Source organism: Embiotoca jacksoni, unplaced genomic scaffold, assembly GCF_022577435.1.
Source record: "Embiotoca jacksoni isolate LCO1_2020_lvr unplaced genomic scaffold, fEmbJac1.0.p SCAF_8, whole genome shotgun sequence".
NCBI lineage: Eukaryota > Metazoa > Chordata > Actinopteri > Embiotocidae > Embiotoca > Embiotoca jacksoni.
Window position 1 is genome coordinate 6254692 of NW_027185436.1, and position 21986 is coordinate 6276677.

General features: G+C 40.1%; 1 protein-coding gene across 1 annotated transcript; it reads right to left on the minus strand.

Annotated features, from left to right (window-relative positions):
• Positions 1 to 516: 516 nt before the first annotated feature.
• LOC138191769 (tricarboxylate transport protein B, mitochondrial) lies at positions 517 to 21778 on the minus strand. Its single transcript, XM_069138761.1, has 9 exons — positions 20877 to 21778; positions 10918 to 11025; positions 8442 to 8541; positions 4595 to 4733; positions 4027 to 4111; positions 3750 to 3854; positions 3286 to 3401; positions 3105 to 3178; positions 517 to 2628 (listed from the first exon to the last, which is right to left on the minus strand). Exons 1-9 carry the CDS (start codon positions 20986 to 20988, stop codon positions 2514 to 2516), a joined length of 954 nt encoding a protein of 317 aa, XP_068994862.1. The 5' UTR covers positions 20989 to 21778; the 3' UTR covers positions 517 to 2513.
• Positions 21779 to 21986: the final 208 nt, after the last annotated feature.

The window sequence follows — 21986 nt, forward strand, 5'->3', positions numbered from 1 at the left end:
GCATTATAACCTCCATGAAGAATCAGCTGCAAGACTGTTTTAGTCAGACTGCTATAATTCTTAATGGAAAACACCGACAAATGCATGTATATTATTATGAAATTTGACTGAGTACTTTTACATGTGCTACTTGCTGCTTGACCTTTACTTATTGTCCAAATTGTCCACTACATACTGTCCTCACTCCCATCGACTTCAGGCTGCTATGCATTCCTTCGCCCAACCAACACCGAGGCACCAGAGATTTGAAGTATGTGTAAGAAAGAGAAAGAGATGACAATTAGACCAAGAGAGAGAGAGAGAGAGAGAGAGAGAGAGAGAGAGAGAGAGACAGGGATTGTTAATTAACCCAACATGAGCATCAGCCAAAACTGAAACAATGAGCTCCCTGTTCCATTGCTCCCCTACCTGCCCGCCCCGGTTTGTCCCAACGTGATCTGTTGCGACTAAAAGGGCAGAACAACAAACGACTGAGCGAGGGAGGATAAAAACAACAACCAGTCTGTGTGCTTTCGAGGTTTCAGAGGCTTCTTTTAATGAGTTTTGAAATCCCCCTACGACAAAGGACTTTGCATATAGCACATAGAAAAAGAAGATTTATTGCACAAGCTTCATCACAATGATCCACATAGTATGCACACATCCACAGATACACCGCCTTGTAATACATTGATTTGCAACCACAACAAAATTTGCTCTTGGGTAATTGGCAGTGTACCAACAACAAATATTAACATTTGAGAAACAGGCAAATAATATCCATTACCATTTCAATAAAATCATGATGGTGAAACCTATAGATTATGACTGTTTTCACATCACTGGTGATGACAATGAGGACAAGCAGTTCTGATTGGGACCACAGGAATTTCATCTCACTTGTAAGATTATTAAAGAGCCGGTTAAACATGCAATAACAGACGAGGACACGTCTCAAGATGTTTTTACCAGCAAACACAACAGAAAAAAGGCACATGAGTGAGAAGTAAAACCCTGAATGAAACATGGCACTGAAACTGAACAGCAAATGATGATTCCCAACCTTTTTTTTTCACAGCAGATGACAGTGTCCACTTGTGACCCCAAATCACAGGTTACATTTATAAGATTCGCGCTCCACCAAGGAGTGATTTACTGAAAAGAGGAACATAAATGTGAAACACAGCGCGATGTTTTTCTTCTGTATTTCCAATTACATGTCCTGCGACCCCTTAAGATTTATCTTGTGACCCATCGGAAGGGTCCTGACCCCCAGGTTGGGAACCACTGGTGTAGGGAGTTGTATGAAGACACTTAAAACTGTGTCTAACGTAAACAGCAGACAAATAACCACAGAGTTGCAGGAGTCTGATGAACAGTTGTGTTTTCATTAAAACAGACAGAGAGGTCAGAGTTTGCGTTTTCTTTATGACTCAGTGTCGTTGGGTCATTTAGACTCACAGTGAAAAACTCTCATTATATAATCTAACACCTTAAAATCACTTTGACACCTGATTACTGAAAATACTTTACACAGTGTAACAGCAAATAGTCTCAAAATTACCTATTTAACATTCCACTTTCAATAAATACATCAAGTATATCACTATAGGAATCATATAACAGTAGGAATCATAATATTTGCTCTTCTCTTCTTAAGATCATTTGGCGGCTTTTGCATGTTCTCACTCTGAACCAACTTTAATAGTATAATAGGTTTGGCATTTGGCACAAGATTAAAATATATGATATTTTACAATACATTATAATGCTGGGAAATAAAATTAAAATCCGCACTGTATAAAAATAATTGGCATATTATAAATGTAAAATGAATTCATTAAGGCCTAGCTACGGAAGCTGCTGCAGTTTATGTGACCGTAAACTGCAACCAGCTGCAGTCTGGCTCCTCTGCTTTAAAACCATTTCAGGCACAAGAGGAGACAGAGAGCAACACAGACTCAAGAAAATCCAGAAGGACACCTGCATACCTGCAGTAAACATCAGTAAAACAGCTGTGAATGTCTCCAAATAATGTTCTTCATTGGAGGAGAGGATTTTACAAAGCAGGTTTACAAAGAAAGTGAATGCGATAACTTGAAAAAAGGTGATGAAATACCTGAAACATGTTGTTATGTATGAGCAGACATGAAGGAACTATGTTGCTGGCCATAGTATTCAGCTGTTCTTTCACATTTTGAACCCGGTGATGTTGCTCTAGGATAAAGCATCTTTTTTCACAACTTTATAATCCCACTTTGTCAAAGACTGTTGGCTCTTTATCTTGTCAGGAGCATCAGAGCTGTGCTCACACTCCAGCTGCCCACATGTGGGCCTCTTTTCTGTCTTCTCCGAAGCCTCTGTCTGTGAGCTCTTTGACTTCCTGCTCAGCATACAACACTGATCTGAGTTCAGCTCTCTGTCCCGCCTCCTCTACGGTTTGTTTTATGATACAAAAGAGGCCTGCTGAACTCAGATCTGTGTCTGATGCCTGTGAAGCAGGAAGCCGCTGCCTTCTCTGTACGTCCAGCAGCTCAGTCTGTCTTCCAGGCCCTATTCAGGACCTTCACGACCTCCTCATAGATGATGAAAACTATGGCCACGTCGAGACACACACGGCACAGACGGGGAACTGTCCCTTTATAGAAACTACAGATGAACAAAGACAGAGAGGGGAAATCATAATAAAATAATGTTTAGGAAGAAGCCACATTTATTGGAAGTTAACTCCTACAGTACAGTATCTATATACAGTTTTCAGTGATGTAAAATCTAGTCATAAAACACATTTTCCAACATTTAAGATTTCAAGATTAATTTCATTGGTATTTTTTTTTTGTACTTTCTTCAATAAGTATATTCTGAAAATAATCCAATCATTTAATAGTTTTTAGGAAATAAAATGTACAGATTTTATTTTTAGATTTTTAAATTCTTATATAGACTATGAATGTTAAAAGTGATAAAGTACAGCCAGTAAATGTGTCTCATTCTGCGGTAAAAGTAGAAATTGTGCTCAGAGAAAGTAACGCAGACATGTTGTGTTTAAAGAGGACACACCTGCAGAGAAACACAACAAACCAAAAACTAAACCAAACCAAAGAAAACAGTGGAGGTGTACTTACGCTGCCAAGCCCTCATTTCTCAGGATGTTCACAGCACAGTCGAGCGTACTTTTATATTTATGTGCTTCCAGGCCCTTTAAAAAGGAGAGAAAGGTGTAGTTATATCTAATCAAAGTCTAAATTAAAACACCAGCATGGACCACAAAACCCTGAGCTTCGTAGCAGCCACCATATTTTGTACCTGCATCCTTGTCTTGATGACATCTAGTGGAGTGTTTCCAAATACACTGGCTGCTCCTGCTATGGCTCCAAAGGTTCCAGTCACCAAGGGATTAATAGCTTTGTTGGGGTTATCACCTGGTGAAAGGGACAACATATAAGTCAGTGGCAGCCGAGTCCTGAATCAATGAAGGAGGTAGGTGCTCGATGAAACCCTGCAGGTGCTGTTTTAGACTTTAAACAGGCATTATCTCCTAATTCTATAAAAAAAAAATATATATAAGACAAATACTTCACTCTGTGTTCTATTCCTCGTATTATACTGTGGCCCTTCTGCTCAATACGCTTTGGAGACTTTTTTGGTCTTATACATAGCAACCAAAACTCATCTCTCAGATCTCTTGCAGGGTTTGTCTCTTCTGAATTAATATCCTTTATAGTAATAAGAAGAAGACAGAAACTGTACATGTCCTCATGGAGACTGACCTTTATACCAGTTCTTGAGAGAGGTCATCACAAAGAAGCGAATAGCCTGGTTGGAGCCTTGTTTGAGGATCGTCGCAGTCAGACCCTGATATGTCCCTCTTATTCCTGTTCCGACAGAAAGGGAGAGGACAACGTTATTAAACTTTTCCCAGTGAGTCAAAATCAATAACTTCATGAATGGAAAAGGAGACTTGTGGTAATACCACGTTTTCAGCTGCATTACCCTGTGTGACCAGTAGATGTCAGGTGAATGACGTGCTTTAAAGCCGGACCTCACCTTGCACCCTGACTATCTCTTTGACTCCGTGGACGAAGCCTTTGTATTTGGGGTTGGCTGAAGTCTGGTCATGAATGAATTTAACCTTGGAGATAAAACAAAACAAAAAAAGGGAACATGATGATCGTCAAACAGAACAGAAAATATTGCTTTACTGCGAACACAGACTCATGGGATGATAAAAACTGCACAAATGTTTAGTCTGGATCACTTTCAGAGACATTTTGAGCTGAAACAAAGTTCAGAGAACATGCAGAGACACAATATCAAACAAAGTTTACTTAAATATTGTTAACTGAGGGGCAATTCATATTGAAATGTTTCCACTTCTAGCACTTTTTGTTTGGGTTGTAATGAATGTCCTGAAATCTGTTTCCAAAAATGTTAAATGTAGCTAATGTTACATTTAAATGAGTCTCAGAAAAACAGCAACATTTTATGGATCAAACTTCACTGAAAGCATTTTACAAAGTATCCTTATTGTATAAGAAATACAAATTAAAAAAGTAGAAATGGGAGAGATGTTTCATGTGCATGCCGTCGAACCACAGATCAGTTCACAACATACCTTGACAGTTTCCATGGGACAGACCACCAGCACAGCCTCCATGACTCCGGCTCCGAGCCCACACAGCAGGCCTCTGGTGCTGTCCAGTCGACCAGACTCATCCTTCGCATGGTTGCTGAGGAACTCAAACACCCCAAACCTGACGAGGAGAACACAGTCAGTGGGGAATTATGGGAAAGGTCGATACAAGAGAGTTCAGAACTGTAGGCATTAGTAGTATTTATCTGAATACTAAGGGTGGGCAAAGAGTGTTCAAAAGTGCAAGTTGTTAATATCAGTATTGTGAAGATATGTAAAGCAACCACTCTGAAATCATCCAAGACTGTGTTTAATATAAAAGCTGAAGTGAAGAAATAAACTAAAAATCAATAGATGGTATTATTGCAGGGAAAGAGAATGAGGTTCTTTGTATAGCAGATGAAAAGGGCCACATACAGTGACTACACTCGCCGACATCAGCAGAGATCAGACTGCAGAGGAGGAAATTTGAGCAGACATAAAAACTACATCTTGCCTCTTTCCAACTCCGATTTTCAGTAGAAATAATCTGCTGAGAGTACAGAATGTGTGGCAAGCTTTAACTTTATTGTCCTGCCTGCATTCTCATTAACGATGCACCAATAAATTGCAGTGTCTCAGTAACCAACGAGTGACCAGCAACAGCTGCCATGGAAGCAAGCCCAAAGAGAGAGAGAGGTGTGGTTTGAGTATCTCTGCAATCAGAAAATGTTGTGCCAGCGAGTCCTTTACAAGAAAGGTTATTTATAGATGGAATTGAATTGTGGCGGTGGCAGGACACTGCCTGGTACGTTTAGCAAAGGGGAGGGGGAGGACAGACACTGGGTCTTGATGAATGCCTTGTTTTACCGTGTCTCCTCTCAGCCTGCTCGAACCGTTTACCGGCCATCGTCGAACATAATTCATCTGCTGTACTCGCCTCATGTGATTTTAGTTTTCTTCTCCATCAGCCTTTCTATCGCGAAGATCTTCTTCCGCTCATTAACCTTCCACATCTGTTCCTCTGTCTCACAGCTCAGATTCCGTTTGCTTTGAAAGACAGCCTCCCCACAATTAACCGACTCCTACTGTCAAGCAGCAACTAACAACACATACAAATAAATTCCTCCCGCTTTATGCTCACCACTCTCTGATACAAACAGCTTTATAGAAAGCTAAAAATAAACAGTACTTTCACAAAGCATACTTATGCTGCAGAGAGATGGCAGTGCATTTAATAACTCACCTTGTGAAAAAGATTCTATTCATTATTGGCTGTCAGAGAGAAATATGCTACAGTCAGGTTTGCTCCTTCGTCAATTTACTCTCCAAATTCTTCCCTGCTCATTTAACAAGTGGACCAAACTTATCAGTGAGAATATGACACATCTTTTGGCCGACATCCACAGTCAGAGATGAGTCATTCTGGAGCGTTGGACAGCTTCCCAATCTTCATTAGAAGGCCTTTCTACAAAGTCAGTTCTTGAGAAGGTGAAAAAGAGGTTAAAAAAAAGAGGAAATGGTAAAGAAATAAAGGAGGCTGGGCTGACAGGAAAGAAGGATGTTGATGTGGATGAAGGGTTAAAAAGAAGGAAAAGGTCAAAAGTACTCTTGCATGGCCCTCTCAAACCTCTCCGACAACCCTCCAGCATATTCTATGGTACCTGATGGTGCACAGGCAATCAGTTAATGGGATGGGGGAGCAAGAGGGGTGGAGAGGCAAAGGAGAGATCGAAAGGGAGGGAGGGAGAGAGGAGCTAGAAGAAGGACTAAAAAAAAAAACGGATCGAAGAACAGCTCAGACCGAGCAGCGGTCAGAGGAAAAATGCTGCGGTATGCTCCGCAAATGAAAACTAATTTCAATCTCACATGGTCAGGTTTAATGTTTTTTATTCATCTGGCCATTTTCTGCTATATTTTTAAAGTCGGTGGTTTCCAGCCTTGGGTTTAGAGACCTCTCAGGGGCCACAAGATAAATCTAAGAACACAGTGGATGAATAAACTCATGGGAAAGTAGAAAAAAACAATTTCTGCTCTGCAACATTAATGTGCCTGTAATTTTTTTTAAATTTTGTTTTGGGATTTATTAGATAATTAGTCTGGCAAAAAATATGAAAATAAAATGAGGGGGAAAATCTTAATCCGTAAACATTTTGTACACTTAAAAAGAACCATTGGCCTAAATGTATATAGCCTGCAGACAGCATTTTTTTTTTTTAATTTTTACACAATGCAGTCTGATGACAGAAGCAGAAAGAGGACTAAACCTCTACGATAATCATCCTATTAATGGAATATTCTATTAACACTTTTCAAGATGGTCAGAGTATCTCAGAAATATCATAAAAAGCTTTAAAAAAAAACAACACTTGTTTGCTTTTAGTGTGTTAAAAAACAATATGCCATACTTCCTCAGAGAAAATAAACAATTTAAATTCCCTCTGGAAATGATGCTGAAGGTTGAGTGACACACTCACTATATGCACACACGCGCACTGTGCATCAACATACACACACACACACGCACACGCACGCGCACACACGCACGCACACACACACACACACACACACACACACACACACACACACACACACACACACACGCACACACACACACACATACACACACTGTGCATCAACATATACACAGCCTGAGTACCAACACAAAGTTCCCCTCTCTGTACCCCTATTGAGACCCTGTCTGAGTTTGAGTGGCATCTTTGCGCCGCCTGGCTGAGCCTGTCTCCCCATCGTACAGACACGCTGTATGTGTGTCCAGCATGTGTGTGTGTGTCCACACATGCTGGACACACACACACAGAAAGAAAGAAAGAGATGGGAGGAATGAAAGAATGAAATGCAATACAAATAAACCGACAAACAATAAAAACCTCTGATTCAGTTTGTGTGAATGTACATGTGTGTGTGTGCACGTGAACTAAACGTGCACACTTGTCTGGAGATAAATGTCACTGCTGTAAAAGAATAACATAATTATACTGAAGGCTCGTGTGGCATTTATGCTGAGCCTTGTTGGTAATGGACGAAAATAATTGGAGTGTGTGGGCTTGTGGTTCCAGGTAGAAGATCCAACGACATTCCTTTATTGCACAGACACACTCTACCTATTAAAAAATGTTAGAATATAAACATAACAAATATAATATAAAATGTAAACTGACAATAAAGTAAAGTATCTTTAAGAAATGGTTTTATATGGCGATCATGATCATTGCGATGATGACGATAATGATGAGAATCATGATGATTATGGGTATATAGAGTATTATAATAATTCCATGTTAAGTAAATTTGCTCAACAGATATAAAGTATAAATGCATTTGATACATATTGGTACATGGATGTACTGTACGTATGAGAACACAGTATATACAGTATGTGTCTATGCACAATCAGCCCTGCAGCTACAATTTATTTTAAAGGTTTAGATCTATTAATTTTACATATAACAGATACCAATAACACGTAATGTCCATTCAAATACATGTGTTACAGTAAAAAAACTGCAAAGCTAATCAGTAGCACCAAAAACTCATGTCAATAACTTATATGGTGTCACTTTATTTGTGCATTTTATTCAGTCATTTCTAATGGTACTAATCCCGCCTGAACTCATCTCATCCTTTAAGAACTGTGTGGAAAACACATGTAACACTGTGACGAGGTAACTAGCCAATATCTCTCAACGTGCACTTCATATAAGCTCCAATTTAACAGAGGAAGACATTTACTACACACATTTTACCTGTTCTTAATCATTTTTTTCAAGAACAGGTTTTATCTTTGCACATACACTATACTGTATTTCTGTTCAGCTGTTTTACATACCGGACTGCAGATTTGGGTATAGATCCATACAGCAGTGAGCTGAGTCCTCTGTAGAGTCCTTTGACACCATGGCTGTGAACTGTCTGCTTCACACAGTCACCTGGAGGAAAATAAACACACACAGTGCATATTACAGAATGTCCAAAATTACTAAATGCTGTTTTGAATACATGAAATTTCGATTTTAAATTTGGACTTCACAATACACAAACTTTCGCGTTCAATGAATTATAAAAGGAAGTCCAACAACAGTACGGTATCTCTTGGGATTTTAATGCATTAATCCTTTAGAGCAGAGGTCTTCAACAGGGGTTCGCGGAGGTACTGCAGGGGGTTCGTGAAATTTTTGGTTGATTAGACAATTTTTCATATTTATTTTATATTTTTTTGCCACAATTTTTTCCCCACAAATTTAAACGTCTTTAAATACACATTAACATGAATCCAACATATTGTAGCAAATAGATAAATGGAGGCAGCAGATGTTATCTTTCAGTCAGAAATTCACACATTCAGCGACACACAGGAGCTCTCTCAAGCTGGACACCTGTTCACTCACAGAGTGAGACTAGCCTGGACCTGTCCCTCAAAGCCTCCTGCACACAAAGAGGAGGACCCGCCCCTATCGCTGCTGTGCCAATCACAAGGCTGCATGTTGCATGCTGGCTCTGTCAGGTTCCCTGTGATTGACCGAGAGCCTATTCAGTCCCCAGCTGACTAAGACCCCAGACGCAAGGACTCAAGCTGCAATATCATTTGAAAAGAAGATACCGTTGTAATAAGAAAATAAAACAAATAAATGAAAAAAACAACAACATTTACTTGTTTAAAATAAAAACATGAATATATGAACTAGTGTATTATTTGAATAGCTTGGTATTGAATGCACAATAACAAGGTATGTTTATACATGGCACTAGGCTCAGTTTAATATGAAACACAATTTTATACAATATATATAGTAGGGGGTCCCTGCTTCATCTCTCTATCAGTTTGGGGGTCCTTGGCCTGAAAAACATTGAAGACCTCTGCTTTAGAGAATAATAAAGAAACACTCAAGAATACGTTGTACATCAGAAACATCTGTCCTTGACTTTTAGATCATTAACATCACAGAACAGCAGTGTATCACCCTAATTATTGATGTCACAGGTAAATTGAACCACAGGCTGCATTTCAAAAACTTGGGAGTTCTTCTTTGAACTTGCTTCTGGCTGTTGGGGACATCAGTCCAACTCTCCAAGTTTTGCTATCAAGCCAAATGCACAAATGCACAAATGCACAACTGATGGAAAGAAAAAATTGTTTCTTCTTGTCTGTGGCTCCGGAAAGTTTCTATGTGGTCATCTTATTTGCAAGTGACTCCGGAAAGTTTCTCATCAAGTGGCTCCGAAAGATTTCTTTTGTTTTACTCTTATTTGCAAGTGACTCCTGGAAAGTTCCTTTTGTTTTACTTTCTGGATCTAATTGACGACTTCCCTGTGTCCTTATCTTGTGACCTGCAACCAACTCAGTATTACCATACGAAAGCAGATACAAAGGAAATGGGGGTGACTGTCAACTGTTTGTCACACTGTATAAAAGCTGCCCTACGGAGGAGTGACGTTGAGCAATGCTGGGCATCCTTCTTTGAGTGTGCATGTATTTGCTCCTTCTTGCGGGAATAAATGTCCAATATGTTTGATTTTGAACCAAGCCTCTGAGTGATTTTTCTAACAACAACTGAGCAAGAAAAGCAACAGCTGTCTTGAGTGCTCATTAGAATGGTCTCCAATCCTCAGAGCCCCAGCTGACATTAGCAGATCCTGGATGTGTTTGTGTACGCTGGTACATATGGATGGTGAGCGTGCGCGTGTGCATTGGTCTGTTCTGAGTCATATAAACAAGCACAGTGACAGCCTGCCAGAATCACTAATGTACCTCAGGATGATGGGTAATTAGATAATGAGCTCCTGAGAGAGACAGAGAGGTAGACACGGTGAAGAACAGAATATATATAAATAGATAGATAGCCAGATAGATGGATGGATGGATGAATGGATGGATGGATGGATGGATGGATGGATGGATGGATGGATGGATGGATGGATGGATGGGTGGGTGGGTAGGTAGGTAGGTAGGTAGGTAGGTAGGTAGATAGATAGATAGATAGATAGATAGATAGATAGATAGATAGATAGATAGATAGATAGATAGATAGATAGATAGATAGATGATTGTAGGAGGTAGGTAGGTAGGTCGGTCGGTCGGTCGGTCGGTCGGTCGATCGATCGATCGATCGATCGATCGATCGATAGATAGATGGTTGGATGGTTGGATGGTTGGATGATTGGACGGACATACATAGATACATATATTGTTTAAAAGGATATTGTTAGGATATCATGAAAAGGGCTTGCAAATGTATATAATTTTATGATATCAAAACCCCCATATTGAGCCTGCTTTATCAGCAAAACACACACTTCATACTCACCTATTCCTCTGAATTTTGGTGGATTGGCCTTCTCATCCAGCTGTAACTGGGTCTTGACATACTCTGTGGGAAAGGTGATGCAGATCTCTATGCCACCTGCAATTCCACCTGCAAACACAGAACATGTTTGGGGTCATTAAAATAAAGAACATAAAATAATTGTCACCAAGGAAAGCTGATTAAAAAGTGACAAAGGAAAATAAACAGTTTCCTCACAGGTCAGGCATCTTTCTTGACATATTACCTAAACTTGTAGCTGCAGCCTCACCAATCCTCATTCAGTCTCCCATCCCCCTTATGAATTACAAGGAGGCGCCATTACGTCATGCATCATTTCAGTGACTCCACGAATGGCTTTCTCTCCATAAACATTAAAGGCACTGCTACTGAGGGAGGATGGGTAACGAGCTGGGCAGAGATGAATCAACTGTTCCTGCCACAGCTAAAGTGCACTGAATGAACAGGAACAAGGTTATGGGAGGAAATTTAGCCGTCCCTTAAATTTTCACAGTGATTTCTGTACATTTAGTGTGTGTTTTCAGAAAGGAAAATATGGAGAAAGGAGGCAAGAAATATAAGGTAGTGAATGAATGTGTGAGTTCTTGGACCTTCAGCCTGAAACCCGCTATGGTCGATGAGTTTGAGTAGACAAGGACAAGTTTCCAAAAGCGAAGCTAACACGCAACACAGACGAGTCACGAGGGAGGGAAAAGGGATGGAGAGAGAGCTGACATTAATTAAATTATCCACTCAGTGTGGAGGGACGGGCTCCATTACTCAGGCCAAGACCCTCCATTAACTCAATGACACAGACATGCACATGCACACTGTGCACAGGAGACTCACAGACGCATCATGTGTTCACACTGAAGCAAACAGACAAGTACCCCAAACAGACAAAACAAACTTGTGATCTGAAAAGAATCATTGACAAGGAGCATGTTACTGTTCCAGATGTGTGTTTGTGCTAATACAAAAATCTCAAAACAATTTACCAAGAGACCAAAACACACCAACGAATGGAGAATCAAAAACTAAAATGGCCTCTTTTAGCATGGAAAATAAAATCTTGCAGCTCAAAGAGAAGTGGCTTCCACAGGAAGTTGTTGTAATGTTATCAATTTCTGGAAATTATCAGTTAATATGTATTTGCAAAGTTATTCTAAATAAACTACGTTGTAGAATTACCACAGCACAGTTGTATGCCTTTGCACTAAGTTAGTGATGACTTTGATACTTCCTTGTGTGTGTTTACAGGCTTAGCCAATAAAGCTGACTGAGAATATTTTGTCATAAAAAGTGAATACATTCTTGAGTTATGGCCACAAACATGGTATCAAAGTGAACGTTTGTGCCAAATTTGAGGGGAATTTTACGTATTATTTCTTGTTTCAAGATAATGAGTCCTCTCTCGAAAGAAAAAAATTGAATGAGGAAACTCACACTGAGATTAAGATATTCTGGCGTGTTTCTGGTTTGTTGTAGTGAAGCACTCATTCACTTAAAATGTACATACATGTCTTTAAGCTCAGCTGCAGTCACACAAATCACTAATGCCAACTCGACCTTTATCACTATAGCACCTAGAAACATCGCCTCCACCTAAGATAAAAGAATATATTCGACCCATAGCATACATCGGAGAGAGTGTCTGCAAAAAGTTTCCATACCTACTAAATATACAGTACTGTGCAAAAGGTTAAGGCACAAAGTTAACATCCTATAAAGTGCAGTAAGCCCCCAAAAAACTAAATCAATATTTGGTGTGGCAGCTCTTTGTCTATAAAACAGCAGGGCACTTTTTTTTAAGGCCCTCGGCAGGTAGGTTGTTCAGCATCTTTGAGAACTGTGGATTTACGTTGTCTCTGTGACTTCTGTCTCTTCATGTCATCACCGACTCACTCCGTCACGACTCTGGCTGTGTAGTCGGAGTCGTTGGTGAAAAAATTTATCTTGGCTCGATTAGAGTTCTCCCTGATGGCATTGTGTGATGGATAAGTATCCAGACAAGTGCCCCAACCTGCATAGTACTGTACATAGCAGTAGGTATGTCTTCCTGATATTTAGTTGTTGCCTGATACACATCTCATTTGTCCCAAAGCCCTAAAATGCCTTTCACTCATCGGCATCTCTTTTTCTCCATATATTATTTAATTAGTAAAATCAAATATAAAAAAATGGCTTTTACTTAAGGCTGGAAAACTTTTGAATATACTGTGTATACCTGACTGTGTTGGGATCAAATTTAAACACTAAAACTTTGATATGTAAATACATCATATTAAATACTTCATATCAAATTGTGTCACAGCAGAGCATAAGATTGTAATTATCTTAGCATTTTTTTAAATAAAATTATATAATGTTTTGGACTACTTTCATGTTATACAATCACCTTAATTCATTCAATGCGTTTACCCAGATTTTACTTTTGGGAGTATTTCAGTTAATATTAACAAATCAGTACTGAAATAACACTGTTATGATTAACAGGATAATAGTTTAGTGCTAAACCCCATCGCTGAATCACCAATTCATAAAAACTATGAGTGCCACTAAACTAAATTTATGTGATCTCATACACACTCACAGCAACACGCGTGCACGTGCACACACACACACACGTCTTTGTGAGGACATTGACAGATGGCCATTTTGGTCAAACCTTAACCCCCGCCTTATCCTCACTCGAAGTTAAATACAAGCACTCAAACTCACAAAGATTGCCACACAGACTTAAATCATCAGCCGAGTTAGCTGTAATTCTTCTAATCCTGCTGGGGAAAGAAAATGTGAGCCAGCTGAGATTTAACAGAAATCACATGAGCTTTACAATGCTCCCTTCCAGCCGTCCTGATCCAGGATCAGTGGGTCAGTGTATCTCGGGAAAGAACAAACAATAAACCTCATTCATCTGTTTTCTGCCAGGACAGCTCCGCATGTGAAAACAAACCAGTAGTCACTCAAAGGCAGCGACTCAGCAACAGGCACAAACACATGATCAATCCTCATCAGACAGGCAGCGCCTGTGGAGGAGAAGCAGCCTGTTTGTCTTCTAGTTCACTTTGCAGCCGACTTCCAACACACACACACACACACTTACAATCAGACAACACCCTCAACGACTCCTGTGCAGCTAAATGTGGGTTACATGAGCAAAATGCCCATTAGTCTTGATCTTCACAGGCTCGCTTTCCTCTCCCGTTCTTAATGGTTTTTTTTTTCTCAGCAGCATGTTCCTTCCTCTCTCCTCATCCCCCAACTACTTTTCTCCACACCGTGTCATAAAATCAATGCATCCACATAGATCTATGACACTTTATTATTACAGGCAAAGAAATTGGAACGACACTGGAGTGATGCTCAGAAGCCAGAAGCGGTATAAAGATGGTGGAGTGCCTGATAAAATCATGACTCTTAAAACCTGAAATTTCCACAAGCAATTTTATAAATCAGTTACTTTGATGTACTGTATTGTTTAAAGGTAACGCTGTCACTCTCTGCCCAGACAAGGTCAATTTATAACTTAATTAACCCCCTTAGACTTCGCCATAAAGTGCATGGCCAAAAGCATGCATAAGAAACTGAAAATATTTTCCTTATGTGCCCGTCAAGCATCTTATTCCAAGAACATTAGCATTAATACACTGAAACAGTTTTACCCAAAAGTTTGGACCCTGGCTGCGTAGATTTGCTTCCATTCAGCCACAACAGCACTGGTGAGATCAGGAAGTGATTTTATGTGAGAAGGTTTGTTGTTTCCATTTAAATTAATTACATATTATTCATTATCAGATTGAAACTACATGTCACTTTATGCACATCATTGTTTAAACAGAACCTGCTGGTGGCACTAGATGGAAAGTCAAGGAACAACTAAAGTCATTAGGATTCATCACGTGGGCACCGTGAACATTTGCACCAAATTTCATGGCGTGTTCCTTAATCTACCCCAGCAATTTTGGGCCTAAAACTAACCATGTAATAAAAAATTCAAAAAAATTCAAAAAGGCCAAAAGAGACACTGATACAAAATGCAGTATTTGACTTGATTGTGTATTACAGGCAAATGATACTGGGTTGAATGTGAATCAGCTGTTGATGAGATATTTCAATTTATGGTGAACAACAGACCAACGTACTGTAGCTAAACATGACCCTCACAATTTTCTAAAGCCCAAAGTGGCAAACAATAATCAACAGTGCAAAACTCAGATATTCAATTTGCAATCACATAAGACAAAGAAAAGCTGCAACTCATCATGTGAACTCCATCCACTTTGGAACTCATTGTTTACGTGCACATTCACACACATATTCATGACTGAAAGATGCTCGCTCACAAACGCAAATTCACAGTCGCTTCTTTTTTTTTTCATCCAGAGGCCCAGACGAAGCAGGTGAGCCGGCAGACAGCCAGCTGACAGGGAGGAACAGCTTCTGAAATCCTGTCTTGCTGCTTCAGTGACTCTAATGAGCCTCCAACACATCTGGTCCACTAAGAAACCTCATTTTACTGTCACAAAGAACTGAGAGTCCAGCATGGTCTCTGAATGTGGCTGAAACATATGTGGAGCTCCATTTCCTGCGATATGTGTTTTTTGATTAGCAGTACAGCCGGTCGCTTCAGCCTGCTGCCATGTTGAGGAGCTGCACATTTCCTTGAAGTACAGACGCAGTCAAATCTAAAGTTAAGATTCTGTTTGTGACAATAAAACATTCAACGATCAATGCGTGAGATTGCGCTTGTGTGTAAATGTACATGAGGCAAATTAATAAGCAGTTTTGCAGCAGAATGTATTATTAATTCAGATGTTCTTTATTTAGATTATTATAATTAGGGCGTGTAAGGGAACATTTTTATTATGTCCATATCTCTAGTCCAAAGGGAGAACATGTTAGAGCAGCAATATTTCTGTTTGCCTTCCATAAAAGATCAAAAGAATTATTCATCTGACGTCTGGCCTTTTAGGCTTCCTCTGTCCTGAGCAACACTCCCTAAATCTCTGCTGACGCTTAATTACAGGGGGGATACTGATTAATGTTATTATATGGGAGCTGCTTTTACTGCACGCAGGCTGTTTTACATGAGCAGGACAACTACGCACAGGTTGTTTTGACAGTGCTGGAGACGAGGCTGCCGGGCTCTTTAACGTTGAAGAATGAAACCAGCGGGTTTCCATGTTGTAATTTACTTATGCAATTTGTTGACTGAAAACATTTAGACGTTGAAAATTCTCTTATTATTTGCTATTAATCATTCATCTGTATTCGCCAACTATGCCGTCAAATTTCCAACTTCAACAAAAAACAAACAAACAAAAAGCAAATATAAATATATATATATATATATATATTAAGAATGCATTCCAAAAAAATTGTGTATCTCAAAGGGGTCACTCGCTACCCACAGAGATTTGTCACCTGACTCTACCTTCTCTCACATTCCTGGTGTATTTTGGCATCTTTCAGCTCATTGTTTTGGTTTAGCTCAGTTTCAGTTTCCAGATGTAGGCAGCTGTTTTCATTAAAAAAAAAAAAATCTCTAAAAACCATGTACTCACCACCTTGCCTGCACAAAATGGCAGACAACAGTTAGTCCAATAGTGGAACATGTAGCAGCTAAAGAGCCTGAAGCTTCCCTCAAGGCAAAATCACAGCTTTAAGAAATCATTGTTGGGCGACCATTTTTATAGCCTGAGACATCAGAGTGGTTTCGAACCCGACAGGGTAATTATGTGAAAATAATTACCCTGCTGAGATTATATAACTTATTAAATTTATAGCAACCACATGTTCCTCCGATAATCAAGTCTCTACTCATTAACTTCAACACTGTAAAATGATTGATAGGCTGATTGTGGGGCAATGTAAATGACAGAAAATCAGTCTAAAACCTTAAGCACAAGTGATCTGTAATTAATGAGATAAACATGCAAAACCACCAGTGTAGTGTTGTATAAGACATTCAGAAACGCAATGAAAAAAGATATAATATTAAGTTGACCATAACATAACCTGCTGTATTTTGTATTTTTGCACCAATTTCTCCACTGCTGTATATTTGTGTGTCTGCGGGTGCACTACACCAACATCTAGCTGACAAGCTGTTACTGTGGGGGTTGAACAGAGGAGTGAACTGTGATTTATTATCTCGCCCCCTGGTACTCGGAGTCTGCAAGCGGCAGGAGCAGTGGATGGGAGTGGACTGTGTGCGTCGCCTGTGACGTGAGGAAACGGGGAGTAAGCCACAGTTTGACGAGCCCCCTGAGCCAGAGAGGAGACAGCCACTCAGAAAACCTAACTGGCTGCCCCGAGGCTGGAGGCGAGCGACGGAGGAAAGGAAAAGAGAGCAGGAAAAGTGACATAAAAGCAAATCTGTCCCAAGGAAAAAAAAACAATCTATCATGAAAATCCAGATAAAAAAAAAAAAAAAAAAGGAACTTTTTGATTCTGTCCGTCCCTTTGCTGTTCTGAATCTGCTTCTCCACAGCAAAGGGGCCATAAATGAAAGCCACAACAGTGTCGGAAAAAACAACGGTAAATCAGATCCCATTTAGGCCGCTGTCTCTCCCTCAGGCCTCACACACATAAAACTCTCCCTCCATCAGTGTCTCAACTTCAGTCATCACCAGACGCTGTTGAGAGGAGACTTGACCTAACCAATGGGAACAAAAAGAGCTCACAGAAAAATTGTGCATCCCTCCTCCCAGCCACTGTCTATGTGGGCTCTTTAATCCATTAAGCTTTGACCTTCCACTTCTTTCTTTTTTCCACTTCGAGCCTTTGGGCATGTGGAAGTGACTCGCTCCGTCTACAGACATACTGCTAAGCACAACAGATACATCTAATGTAACATTTCAGCGTACCAGAAGAAGTGTCATTTTGAGTGTGTTTGTGTGGAGGTGTGTGTTTCTATAACCTTTGCAGGAGTTCTTATGTTCTGATACGGTTTATCCTTGTTTTAATGTTGTTTTTTTATGTCCTTGAATCGGTATCACTGTTATGTCTTGTTTTTTTTTTTTACTCTGGAACGCAGAGTCTCCCGGCAGCACGGCAAATTAACTCTTGGATACTAATGAAGAAACCTTGAACTTTAAACTACAATTTGATTTATGAACTGCAATAGCTGAGTGAGTAGCATTTGTATCCCGATGATGTAAACTATCAGCTGTGCTTTTTGATGGACAATATCTCAGGTCAGACTCAAAAAGGCAGTTTATCTACTGTAGAGTCATTCCAGCGACGCACTGGCACTTTCATTTCCAAACTTTTGCAAGACAGTGATAAATCACCAGCTTCTTCACGGTGAGGCATGGAGGAGGTCGAGGGCGCACGCAGTTGAGACGGAGGATGCAATCGTGCTGCAGTTGCAAAACTGAACACAGACACGAGTTAAACAATACAGTGAAGGGAGCAGGGAGCCACGCTGGGCCATATCCAGTCAATCACGCTGCACAAGACTGAAGGGGGAGGTCTCACCATGGCCACCTTACCATTTCTCAGCAGCTGACAGGACAGCAAGAGTCAGGAGAGATTTTTTTTTTTTTTTTTTCTCCTGTTCTCATTGCTCTTATCAAAAAAAATCATGACCTCTTCAGTGAACTCAGCTGCTGTTGACATGGATGACATAATCTTATGTGGATCTTTTTTGGGTACACTATTTCATCAGTCAACAGTGACACAGTTCATGTACACAAGGATCACGAGCTATAAAACATATCCAAGAGTGATACATTTAAAAAGGAAAAGACACAATCATGTGTAAACACACATTACATACAGACTACATGAGCCCTCAAGAGTCGGAAACAACGAAATCCTCAAACACAGGTGGTAATGTCAACAATAAGAGACGAGTATGAATCTAAGACTGCAAACATAATGATTGAGTACTTGTTGAAAACAATATTTAAGATATAGGAAAATGAAAAATATATATACAGCCAAAGTCATATGTAAAAACGGCTCGTCTCTGTTTAGGTCATTTATGTTGCCCTGTAGTCCTGCTGGGTGTTACGGTCTTCTCATATAGTATATGTTGTTCATATTGCACAATATATCAATTTGAGTTGACAGTGTAAAGATTTAAAGACTGACTTGATATATATGCTAACAGTTTAGAGTTGAAACAATTGATATCAATTGATCAATTAATAATTCCAGCTATATTTCTTAAAATTTTAATGAGATGTTTTTCTTTGTTATTTATAATTTATTCATCATATTTATTGATTATTTAAAGAAAACAATCAGCAGAATGACAAAAGTAATCATTAGTTGAATCCCAAAAACATTTGCTGCTTTTTTTTCTTCTTTTTTTTAATCTTCAATCAAAAGGAATTCATTCAGAAGTATAAAATATTCAGCACGTAATGGTTGCCAGAGCGCACGGCTGAAATCAGCAGAGTGCTGGCAAATATCAGCATGTGGCTCTAATACAGGAGCACCTCTGAGGGGTCTTCATCCGCCTCATCCTCATAACCCGTGGAGGTCGAGGGGTTTTGAGTGGGGGGGGTGCAGCAGGAGGGGGTTGGAGAAATGGGCCAAAACAAGCACAGCTGAAGTGGTGCTGATTGACAAGTCAATCAATATCTCTAATTTATAGTTTCAGTCTTTTGGCAAGTATAAATACTAAATCACTGTTATAGCTCCAGTGCAAAGATTCTTCTGTTTCATAACAAAAAAAAAAAAACTATGATTATGCAAACCTGTTGGCTCTGGTTATTTACTGTCAGCATCTATATTGATAATTTTCTTTAATCTTTTTTGACTACCTGGTTAACCTATCCTTCCATGACTGTTAGAATAATTATTAGCTGCAAGCACAGAATGAACAATTGGCAGAATTTATAAAGAATAGATTAATACGCTCTGGTGCTGTCACTTTATCAAAGAACGAAACTGTATGAGCGAGTGGAAAAACAGTCCTCAGCTGCTCAGAAACTGGAGAAGGAGTTTGCTGAGTTTGGAACAAGAAGTCCTGAAAGTGCTCATGAAAAAAAAACAAAAAAATGTGAACCTTGACAATTTCATGACAGCTGGAAAAAAAAAAATCCCCGCCGAAGATCATGTCATGCATATGAAATGTATTATTTTGTGTTGCTCTAAGACACAAACCTAAGACAATGGATGGCTCTGAAGTAGTCTCAGGGGAGACTGTCCCCTACGTCACTGCATGCACTCTACTCTAATAGCATCACGTAAAGTGCACTAAAGGTGATCTTTAGATTAGGATGATACTCCTATCCTCACTGCAGCAGACCTGACCGTGACAAGACAGGTCTGTTTGGAAGGACAGAAGTAGACAATAGCTGCCTTCTTCTTGGCCACCGAGCTCTCAAGGCCATAAACTGCATCAGCTTCGAGGATCACCGGTTCAGGATGATTTTTGGGCAGCTGTTGGAAAATGAAATAGCTCTGGTCAAATAGCTCGTGGCACACACTTTCGCTGTCCTCTAAATTCAAGCTTTCAGCCAATAATGCACAAGTGGCATTTAAGGGAGAAACTCAACAAATGAACAGAATGCAAAAAAGACATGATGACTGAAGTGTAGTAACCCTCTTTTCAGCCGTCTAAATGGTAGTTAGTTTTTGTTCTTTCAGTTTCAAAGCTGTGTCTGCAAACCCAAACACAGTCCTGAGAAACATCTTTTGCATCCCCATTATAGCCTCCTTTCAATATTTCTAGTGTCTGTACTGCAGTAACTTTCTTCCCTCCTAAGGTGTGACTTTACAAAGTTTTCTTTAATTCAATGATTTTTTTTTTTTTTTAATGGTTTGCCGTTTTGTCTGTCTACCCAGTGTTTATTAGTTTTACACTTCGCTCCGCTGCGCACTAAAAGCAAAGTATATGAAAACAGTATTACTGTTATTTATATTTATTCAACTGTGACTTCACTGGAACTCTCGTAAGGATACATAAGACTTTTCCGAGTGACAAATTATGAAGAGCTTACCTGCCAGAATCGCCTTTCCCGGGTGAGTTAATTTCGCTCTCCCAGCCGGCGCCGCTGCCGCCAGACCCCGCGGTCTGGGAAAGGGGCTGATAAACGTCCTTTTATCCTGCATAATTACCGGGTACTACACGGTAAAAACCTACAAAAGCTTCTCGTCTAATGTCTTTTTTTTTTTTTCTTCTTTTTTTCTTTTGTTTCAATTAGGGTGTCGCGCGCCGCTCATGGACAGCTGCCGTCTCGTGCGCTTTCCTGGACGCGGGTGATTTCTGCTGCGCCCGGAGACTCCGGCGGATCTCTCCGTTGACAGTGGGCGGATACCGAGATTGTCGAGGAAGTTAGGAGCTTCTATAGCCAATATATGTTATTTGTAACCATGGAAACCTGTATCACGACGGTCGTGCGTAAGAGCGCAAAGCAAACCGGAAGCAAAAGAGAGGGCGAATAAAGACTCGTCTCCGTAAGATGCTGCCGCGCGGAACTTTGCAATTTCTCCGTAAATCGAGTGAACTTCTCGAACCACGGAGCCCGCCGTGTCCGAAGGGTCGGCGGGTGGAACTTCGGGTGCGTCCGAGAGCGCAGCATGAGAGGGAGCGTCTACTTTTTTGTCCACAACAGAAAAAGGGCGGGGCGCCGCCACTCCGGTCTCCGTGACTCTATTATCATATAAATACAGCTCAGCGAGGAGCCATTCCCTTCTTATCAAACCGTCTATTAACAAAACCTTACGCATTTCCACGTGAAAGAGGTCGAAACAGCCCAACCACACCCTCTCCAAACAAAGGCTGCTCTCACAGGAACCATCAATCAGGTCCTGGCAGCTTGGTTACCAAAATGTCAGCCTGAGTCCAGCAGAGGATGGAAATAAGAAAATGGCTGGGGTTAAATCCATGATCACAGCTGCGAAACTAACCACCCATCTCCAAAACCAAACAACAAAAAAACAAAGGCAGAAACCTCCAGAGAGATTTTAAACTATAGCCTGATGTGAACAAATGCACAAACAAACACTGTGTGTAAACTTTATTCCTTTCTGGATGCAGGACTTGTGCCGATAAAAGGAGTGATTTGTGTGGAGCTCAGATTTCACGCCTTTTGCTTTGACAAATCCAA